The 11647-nt window shown below is 24.9% G+C and overlaps 1 protein-coding gene across 1 annotated transcript in view; it reads right to left on the reverse strand.

Moving 5' to 3' along the window:
- LOC112689539 (TLD domain-containing protein 2) overlaps positions 1–11375 on the reverse strand; it is a 130461-nt gene extending 119086 nt beyond the window's left edge. Inside the window, exons 1-2 of the mRNA XM_025563300.1 lie at positions 11273–11375; positions 2157–2301 (exon numbers count right to left, since the gene is read on the reverse strand). Coding sequence (XP_025419085.1) covers positions 2157–2248 — 92 coding nt within the window. The 5' untranslated portion in view covers positions 2249–2301; positions 11273–11375. The remainder of the gene's footprint in view (positions 1–2156; positions 2302–11272) is intronic.
- Positions 11376–11647: the final 272 nt, after the last annotated feature.

Here is an 11647-nt window from a genome sequence, read left to right on the forward strand (position 1 = left end):
AGTTCAAATTATATTTTATATTAAAAAATAATTAAAATTAAATTAAAGGAATTATTTATTTTTCCATATTTATATTAATATTATTTATTGAGTTTTTATATACCTAACAATGAATTTTTAATTCGAAACCGGTCGTACTTTAAAAATATAATATTACTCCAGGCTAAGCTTTTATTTATTTATTTATTTATTTCTATACACAAAAATATTTTTGTTTATTTATTTATTTATATATTATATTTTATCATATTATTTTTGTAGTAGTGTTTACTCAAGCTTAAATTAACCAATGACTACAAAAGACAAATTAATATAAATACGATAAATTAAATTGTTTTTTTCTACTATTGTTATAATTTATTTATATGAGCTTATTAATTTCGTTAAAATATATTTTCAAACATAATTATTTTGTTAGGGACACAAACAATTTAAATCAAACATTTTTTAACTTAAATATATTTTATGTGTTTTATAAACATTCATAATTCTGAAAGGTTTTATAATTTGATCATAACTATCACGTAGATACCTATCAACAAAGTATATAGATAAAATACACCGATATGCAATGGATTTTACAAATAAAATTGGTTTGTATTCTATGCACGTGTTTTTAGACACTAACTTATCTATTTGCACAATCGAACAATAAAATTCTAATCACGACCGATTTCGTAAACAAGTTGTCTTATGATTTCTGAAAAACAATGAACAATAACAAGTAAGAGTAGTTTATCGTTTTTAATAATATAATTGAGGTGCGTAATAAAATATTATCTATAGTCTTCCGTTGTCAAAAAAGTCATGAAGTTAGTAATACATTTATTTATAATTGCACATTCTTTAAACGTATTGGTGTGAAAACCTTTTTCACTAACCTTTTGATGACATTTCAATTGATAATAACATTTTATTATACTCTTTAATGTTTTTGATGTCATTTGAAAGGGTAGACAGTCAGTATACTTAATACAAAATATCTGTTAAAACAGGATTTATTTTGGAAATACAATAAATTATTTAATATATAGCCGGAAACTTGTAGTTAAAAGTATAAGAAATTTATTAAATTCTTGTGTAAGGAATCTATGTACAATTCTTTACTATTTCTTGTTGAATAATATATAACTACCAAAATAAACAATTCAAATAATATAATATCAAAACTTGCCTTTAAAACAAATTTTCATTTGATATTACTGTATAATTCTACAATAAGTATTTTTACTATATAAATATTTTAATAAGATCAACCTATAATACCATTAGTTATTTAACAAAATAAAATAACTTATTATTTCATGAAAACATTTTCTAATTAGTTGAAATAACATTTACCATAGAAGAAAAACCCGATCATTTTGATTTGTTATTAACTATTTTATAAACAAACTGTTTCTTTTTTTTATAAAAATAATAAAATATTCGAGAATAATCAAATTACTAATTAAATCCTTTAAAAATCGACAGGGAATGTATTGATCATTAAATCTTATAAGATTGTATTAATTATATTTTATTCTTTAAAGAAAACTAAATCAAATTATTCTTAACAAGATTGTCTATAGTTGGCCTTTGATTGTTGTCACTAAATAGTTATATGTAGATAATTGAGTTCAATTTTTAAACTGATTACTCTTTATACCTGTGCGAGCAAATATAACTTTTCTTACATTCAAAATTTTTATAAACACTTATATACATGTATAAATACTAAAATAAAATATAAGTATACACAAAGAAAAAAGAATAATATTTTGAAGTGGACCCCAAAGTCATAAATAAAAGTTAGGTACATGTCATTGTTTGAATGTGTGTGTAAATATCGGTTCCTGGCAGCGATTTTCTTTAAGGGTTCAGATAAAAACAAAAATTGTCTACATGATTTATAGTTTTTACTTCCTTTCCATTACAGATGAGAACAATCTGTTACAGAATAATGTATTTCTCCATCCTAAATAATACCGACTCGAACTTACTGCATGATCAGACCTATTAATTACTTATTATTTAACTACTAATTTATTAATTAATAAACCTAATATTTAAGCTATAATACCATAAAATGACATATTTCCAATTACCACTTACCTGGAATAAATGAAAATCATTTGATTGCCATTAATATTTACTAATTCGGTTTTTGTACTTACTGCCAATTAAAGCTGCCTGTAATTCCTTCTCGAAGTCGATCCTTGAGTGATCTTTGTCTGGATGGGCCGGAACCACCTGTGAATGTAGCCATTCTTCAATAATGTGAAATTTCTATTTCACTTGAAAGGACAGATGAATTTCAAGCTGTAATTAAAAACGAATAGTTAGGTAATTTTACTTATCCTATAATTTAATACAGAATAAAGAATTTAGTTAATAAAATAATTCTGTACTGTTAGAGAGATTTGAATAAATTAACTTCCAAAATTCATAAATCGTTAGCGTTTATAATATACATAAAAAAATTTTAGATATTTTTCTACTTTAAGTGAAAAACAAGAATATATTTACTAACAAATAAGAGTTTTGAAACATTTAATTAAAGCAATAATTGCCTAAGTTAATATTTTATGATCTTATATTTACAAATTCAAGCATAATCGTAACTATGATATTTAAAAATTGATACAACGAATTCTTCAATAAGCAAAAAAATATTCCTATAGCTAATGTAATTATTTCATTGAAATTCAAAATGGCTTATGGAAAAAATCCTCCGTATCCCATGGACTCTTTTTCCTACTTCATTGGTGGAAATATGACTCGAATCCTAGGTTCGAATTTACTATTAAATAACAAACGTTCACACAATAAACTATAAGTACATTCAAAAGTTCTAAATTGCTAAGCATGAACTAGAAAATTATTAGTCTTACAAAGAATGTGTTTTTTATTTTTTTATGAGTGATGACAATGTGTATGTATGTTTCTAAATATTTTTTCGAATTGAAAAATTAATAAAAATTTCTGTTACTTCTATGAATAAAAAATTGAAAAAAAAAATTTTGAGAACATTTGAAAACCCTAAAAAAAACCGTATTGTACGATTTACAAAAAATATTTTAAACCTTAAATAATATATATAAATATATATATATATTTTATTATCAGTGCCGCAACTAAAATTTTGAGCCCCAGGTGCAAGATAATCTTAGAAGTACTTCGTTATCAGTAGTTTCTAAATTTTGAATAGTTAATAAATGTATGAACTAATATTAGATGGGAAAGGAAAGATATAAGATTGTATTTGAATTTCATACACCACAAAAATAAATATTTTTGCTTCTTTCTTTTATAATTTCAACTCCCAAACTACCTCAAAAATCTTTGAAACTCATTAAGCAATGAATATTTGTAGGAGAATAAAAGTTGTTATGACCAACCTACATATTTATTAAAAATAAATCAACAGAGGTATTTTATACCTATTTATAACTATACAACTTTATTATTACTTCATTTGGTAATTAACTACTATTAAAAAAAAAATAAATAAACAATCAAATATTATTTCTAAAAATTTGTATTTATAATACATTTTTATACATATAATTGAGAATAATATATAACTGAATAATAAATATTTATATTATAATATGCTAATTTATATAAAAATAATATCTGATTCTGCTGTACGTGTATTGTATTTTGTTACATAATAATTATCTAATATAAACCGCAAAAAAATGTTTGTGCTTTACATTGTTTTTAAAGAATCTTAATATAAATCTTTAATACATACAATTTTCCTAGTTATGTCTATATTGATGTACATAGTTTATTCAAAATAGTTGAAAGTTATAAGTTGCATTCCAATATCATATTCACAATATTTTAAAATATTTTGTGATGCAAAAATAATTAATTTTTTAGTTATTTTGTATGAACCTATGAACATTACTTTAATTTAAATGATTTTTGTTTCTATAAGCGGTAAAAATACTTTAATACGAAGATTTTATTAATTTATATAAAATCTCCTACCACCATCTACATTGCATAAATATTTCTGTTATCTTTGTTTTCCATGATAAACATCGTACTTGTTTTGTGATGATAATGTTGTGTTAACAGAGGTTTCATCATAAAATAAATTAAAACGATAAATGAAAAATATTTTACAGTTTATATATGTAAATCTGAGGCTTTCACCGCCTCCTCCTGCGGTAATTGCGGCACTGTTATGAAAACTAATCCTTTATCTTTCTTAAATTAATTAAACGGTTATTTGTTAAGCTAACGAGAATATAATTTATATTTGTATCAAACCGTATGTCATAAAATATACAATATATTTTTTGTTATTTTAATATGTCGATGCCAATTCTAGAGGTACTTACTGTAGTATACAAAATACAAATATCTGCTCCCTAACTAGCCATATTTGCACTTGTCAATGTTCTCTATGAACAATCAGCTAGGTATTGGTTTGGTTAGCTAGCTGTTGGTATAAATAAATGTTTGATAAACCTTTCACTACTTTTCGAATTCATATACAAAATAAACAATTTTTAAACCGACCACTATGTATATCAAAAATAGACAGTTCATTTTCATATAAAAATTATAAAATAGAACTGGTCGATCGTCGCTTGCAAATATTCCATATTTTTTTCCAGAATGGATAGATGTCAACAATCAAATTTCAACTTTCAGTCTACAATAACCAATTTCTAAGCCTGTTTACAAACTGTCGAAAACCGACACCTCAAGTGAAGACGGATTTCACAGAACATGAGAGACGTCGTTTGTAATGAGAAAACTTTGACAAATAGTGGATGTAATATGTTTGCTGACAGATAAGAGCGCATAGTATGGAAAATGAAAAAGGTATTTCTGAACATGAAATAATGTCCCAGTCGTTACTTATTCACTAACAACCATTTCCCGATTTTTAAATGTATTCAAATTTTCATCCAATATGGTGTTGGTATTGTATTACACGGAAACAAAAAATTATTAGTTAGATAAATACGTAAATCAACGATTTTTTTAATATTAACATGTTCGCTTTATAATGTTAATATGAAATTCATTTTTATCTCTTATTATTAATTATAACATAGGAACCTTGTTTCAAATGAACATGCATACTTAAACGTAGGCAAAAAGTGTATCACAAAGCTGCGCACATAATTTTAGATTTAAATAATGTCTAAAAAAATGTTAAAACCATTTAAATATACCCTGTCTACTTATCTAAGTATGATTAAATATTCCAAAATAGTAAAATTCATTAAAATATGTTTTTAATAATATAAACTGTATTTGAAAAAAAAATAATAATAATGCATTAAAATATAGTACCAAATAACAAGTAACAGTAATATTGGTAAATATGCTATTGTGTCAATTTCATAAACATCCCATACCTCCAGAGAAACTCTTAAAACTTTATAACCCCTGAAGACAATGGGTACAATAATTATCGAGGTCCTATAAAGTTTCTCTGAGAAAAATCATCGAGGATAATATTGAATTCTTGGTACTTAACAATAGAGATTTCTTTTATGTCTGAATATAAGATAAAAGTACTTGTTGAACAATAGATTTTGTAAAATCCATCAAAATTAATATTTTATAAACAGCGATAAATTCAATATTGTTCTCGTTATTTTCAATATTTTATTTAAATTACAATAAATTAAGATGTTATATTACTTGATAATAGTAATAACAAACAATGTTGCTAATCTAATTAAAATCACTATCATTTCAATATATACATATAGTATAGTTTTATATGAATAATTTATAGCTCAAAATCTTATTTAAAATATTTTTTATCAGGAAAAATCTGAAAAAAATCATTCAATGTTTCAATCAGCAAATACTGAGGATAATAAGAATCACGAGTATATCAAGGAAATGGTTTTGGAGATTCACCGAGCATATACACACTAGAGATCAGCACGGGCCGTTTTTTTCGGCCCGATCCGGCCCAAAACTTAAACTTATAAATCGTCGTCGTCCAGGCTCGGTCCATATCTTATTTTTTTTTAAATCTAGTCCGACCAGGCCTGTTTGTAATTTTTTTTTCAAAGTCCAACCCGACCATGCCCGTTTGTAAATAAAAATATACATTATCTATATTTCCTTTCAATATCGACTTAGTAGACAAAAACATTTCATAAAGACAGTAAATGTTTTACAAAAAAAAAAATATGCTAAATTTTATTAAAATTTAAATATAAAATTATTTATAGATATAGAATACATAATGCTACAAATTAAATTAATTAGTTTTGGTTTAACCAACCCGGCCCAATGAATAATATTACGATCCCACCTATAACCAACTCGTAATATTTCAATTATGGCCCGGCCCGGACCAAGCCCGGTGTGGGTCGGGCCGGGTACGGATCGGGTACGGGCAGGGTCGGACTAGCCCGGCCCGTGCTGATCTCTAATACACACACACTTAAATAGTCAACTATTTTTTACACTGTTTATAAAATTATGATTATAATCAAGTCTAATATTAAAAAGTTCCCACTCCAACGGTATCCTGAGCACATCTCAAGTAAAAACCATAGTGTATACTAAACAAATAAAGAAACCATGGCTCCATTGAGCTATGTAAAGTTTCTTTGTATGTATACTAAAATAGAAAAAAGAAAATAATTGTTCTTTAAAATATAAATCAATGCCGATTATAGCTTAAAGTATATTTTAAAATTTAAAGAATACGGTAGGAGAGAAGCCCAAAGGCATTTGGTGTTCAAAATTGTACATTTTTTACTGTCCATAATGCCGTCCGCAGTTTTAGCAGTATTATTTTTAATAGAAACCAAGTAAGTACACTACACAATAACATTATTGTGCAAAGGTAAAATAAACTACAATAAACTCTTATAATGAATGTTTTTTATCAATTATTATATAATTTTTCAATATTGTGTGATAATTTTTAACAATTTTATTAATACGGTCAATTGATATATAAATGAATTTCAAATATTATCTTTATCTTACTAAAACCTGAAAACCTTGATAAGTAAGCCTTATTCATTACAATAATTTAAAATATGTAGAAAACCAAATTTATTTACAAGTCATTATATAGTCATTTTGCATTTTCCAAAGGCTTGGTAATTATGTTATGCTTAATTTGGTAAAATACTGTATCACTGTATGAAACAGAAGTTGATCAGAGATAAAAATGTATTTTCTACGGATTCAACACACTTATTCATAATACATTAGTGGGATACACACTAGGAACCATCCGATAAGGTCATTTTGAGATCAACTTATTACTTCTCCATGAATATATAGCATTGTATTCACAAAACTATTATGAACAAAGGTATGTTATATATATATATATATATATATTACTTATTACTATTATTATAAGTAATCTTTTAAAATTAATAATTAAATAAAAAACGTTATTAAGTAATTAATATAATATGCATGTATTAAAATGCAAAATTATATACTTTTTATATACAGAGACATTTTTTAAGCATACTCGTCCTTTTTAAATTTTAATTAGTTAATTTATGCATTCTTCAAATTCTAATTTATAAAAAATAAATGTATGGCTACTATACAAAACTATATTTTTAAATACAGAGATTTTTATACCTCTTAAAGAATATTCTAATACCCTGTGATAATATAAACGCTTTTTTAAGTATAAACATCATTTTTTTATACAAGTAATTATTCAGTTACTTATTCTGGAACTGTTAGTGTAGCAAAGTCAAAATTTAAGCCAAATATTTCGGTTATTTTCAAATTTATTTTTAAATAATAGCTCGGTGTAATTTATTTGGTTGGTACAACAAAATTATTGCCAATTTAATATTAGTTGATTTAGTGTTAAATTATTGAAAAATCGAGATTTATCTTATTATTTTTTTATCTTCAGAAATGTAAGTATGATAAAAATGTTTACTAAACAAACAAAAATTATTTATTATTTAGAAAGTATATAAATTATTTTATTTTATTTCTACTGTCTTAAGTTATGTGACAAAAAGTTGGTTGATGTCTTTTGAATTTTATTATATATTCCAGAAACATCTACCATTAATTTAATTTAATTACATATAATTTTTAATAATTAATATTGTACAATTATTTTTCTCGTTTTTAGTAGTTATAATTTTAATGAAAAATAGTAATCTAGATTTAATAATTCGAATTGATGCAAATAAATTCATCCACCATAGTTTTATTTAATAATATCATCAATTTTCAACGTGTGCAGTAAATGCAAAGAATATATTAGTGTATGGACGGAAACGAATAAAACGCCTGACATCTTCACCACTACTAACAGTATATTATCAGATCTCGTTTTTGCTGGTTAATTATCTTTCAGTACAAAAAACTTTTTGGTAAATAGTTTCTGCTTTTTTAATAAATATTTAAATGAGCCCGTTTGGGGGATTAACACTTAAGGATTGATTGTCAGTAGTGGTATATTGTAAATTTAATGATTTTACTTTCAACCATGTATTTTCCAATAGTTCAACAATTTTATAAGTTCTAATATTTTAAATGGCGTAAAATGTGTCAGTCATATGCAAGCCATTGAATTTACTTAATAATCTATTACCAAAATAAAATAAAAATTTAAAAATTAATAAACCCTAGAATTATTTAATCGATAAATTTTAGATTCATAACATTGAAATTAATGATATCATTACTATAAATGATTTAATAAAAAAAGGAATAATATAAATACATTTTTTTTTTTAATATAATTAACTACTCGATCGTATTTAACAGTTAAATATTCTTTCATTCCATTTCATGACAAATAATAGTTACATTGATTATATCGTATTTTTAAAATATTACTACAATTTGATCAATTATAGGCGAATTATATAAATAATTTATACGCAGAGATTTATAATGTAATATCTTGTGGAAATTAATTAAAAATAAAGTAACTTCAAAAATAAAAAAGGAAGGAGGAGAAATACGCATTTTTACTTATCACTCAACTTTATACTTGAAATATTCATTAATTAAAATTCTTATTGATTTAATAGTACATAAAAATAATCTTAGGTACTTATCCACTACTTATATATAAATCAATAATAAACGAAAACGTAATTAGTTCGTAAGTAAACCTAAAACTAAAGAGAATCAACAACAAGCATTGCTTTTTGCCGATTATTTATCGGTTTCATAAGGTACAAAAACATTATTAATCAATTTCTACTATGATTACCAGAAAAAATATGCTTAATATCTCAGCTGAAAGGTACATAATACACATATAAGTGTAAAATGTTATTCTGTACCTAAGCGAACACATACGTTATATTTAACAGATATTTTGATCAATAATACATGAATATGATTTATTTGTTATAAACTTATAACATTGTTGCATGCCAGTCTGTGTAAATAATTATATTATTTTACATTTTAGAAAACAGAAAGCTACTGGAACTAAATGTCGATATGCTTTGGTTAAGATATAATGTTGTTAACTTGATCTTCAATATTCGTGGAAATCAGGGACACCAGTTCAGTTTTAAAATAGGGCTGCCAAATTTTTTACCCGGTCACATTTTTCTAACACCAAGCCACAGTTGTAGCAATGAAACTTTAAATTTAGGTATATTGGAGTTATTTCTTACCTTACTAATGGGGAGGAAAATAAATCTAAAAAAATAAAATAGCAAATACCAAAAGAAACTGCAAAATTAAAATAGAACCCTATGCTCCCAATAGAACTTGTACTTATTTTAGATTACAGTAGTTATTAGCGAGCAACTTTTTTTCTATTTAATATGCTATTATGTAATCTAGAATCACACTGTCATCTATAAGCCTAATTCAAACATTAATTAATTCAATTTAACTCTGTTACATCAGGCATCGGCGCCAGCATGAAATTAAAATAAACCAATTATGATACGGAGAAAAATAGGGCCACCAATGTGTACCTTGCGATACCCAAAATAGTACCCATAGTGGAAATACTAAATATTGTATTAATAAATGTCATACTTTAAACTTAAATGGGTAACTAGACCAAATCTTATGATTTTTGATTATAACAATCATTCTTAGTAATATTTTCTTCTGCTTTTTTTAAATGTAATCAAAGTAAGGAAGAATTAAGAAATAACTAACAAAATTTAATATTTTTATTATAATGCTTTTGTTTAAAAAAGCAAGTTGCATCGATACATTGTAGTAAAAATAGTCATTGCGATGAAATAATTTGTTAAACTTAAGTTTTTGTTTAAATATTCAGGAAGTTTATATATTTCATATATAAATATTACTCATAGTAAACATAACATATTTTAAAACATTTACAACTATTTTAAAAAAAAAAAATCTAACAACCTACTCTATAATATTTTTTTTATAATCACAGATTGAAAAATACATCAATTTATTACATTTGATAAATAAAAAAACTACATGAATATTATTATAAAATAAAAATAATAATTACTAAATGATAAGTTTATTATGTTTTCAAAATATATTATTGCATAATATTTTTATTGAAAAACCAAATACATCTGAAATCCACAAAAAATTGTTATAATATACTGCTTATATACTATAAATACAATATTATTTGATTTTAAAGTATATTGTGATACTAAATATTTTAAATTTCGAACAACAAAATATCGAATAATTTCATTGTGGCATATATTCGTGTATACATATAAAATAATCATAAAACACGGTTTGAAATGAGTAAATGTAATACTTTTATACATTAAATATATTTTAAAGCGATTATAAAGACTATAAAAATTAAAAATATATAATATTTTACTGGAAGTTTTATTTTTAATTTAATATTAATATTAAAATGTCATAAAGTTATTGGTTAAAATAAGTGATTACTCAAAATATACTATAAAAAAATACATGTATATATTTATTTAAAATTATGATTTTTTTCTTGTTACTTTAAGTTCAAAAAATAATCTTTATTCATCCAGGAATTTTTTTTTTTCTTTAAGTTTATATAACATTCAAATCCCTTCAGACGAACATACGAAAAACGTTAAATCCTAATAATCCGATACGTTACATATTTATAAAATATAATATGCATTATCGCAGTTGCAGTACTTTATAATTCGGTACACGTATATATTGTATATACATATAGATGATATAGACAATCGAACACGTATGATAAATTAATTAACTGTCTCGGTGCCTATTCAAAAATATTTATTTTCTACAAATGTACCCAATCCGCGATGTAAAAAAAAAACAAAAAACAATCTAATAATAGTGACTTCAGTTCTCAATGTACCTGATAGTATCTTACGAATCATGTCCCGTCGGGCTGCCGGGATCTTCGGTGGCGTGACGTTCGCGATTCGGTGTCCGGGTGAAAACTGCGGCGGCCCTAGTTGGGAGGGGATGACGTACGGGAAAAAACAGGACACAAAGGGGTAACAACGTTTGTATCCGGTGGTGACGGGGTTTTCCGCGTGTAGCGCCCCCGTAGTACGCCTGCCGCACGCGCACCGATATTTTCCTTTCCACCGTCCTCTCTTGAATGTTGTATGCTAGTGTCTGAGATGAACAATATATATATTATATGAAGATCGTATCGAATCAGAGAGAGCGCGACAATGGGATACATTTTTTACTTTTTGATTAGGAAACGAAAGTATTTCAAAGT

The sequence above is a fragment of the Sipha flava genome, unplaced genomic scaffold (genome assembly GCF_003268045.1).
Source record: "Sipha flava isolate LNK unplaced genomic scaffold, YSA_version1 44_pilon_pilon, whole genome shotgun sequence".
Lineage (NCBI taxonomy): Eukaryota > Metazoa > Arthropoda > Insecta > Hemiptera > Aphididae > Sipha > Sipha flava.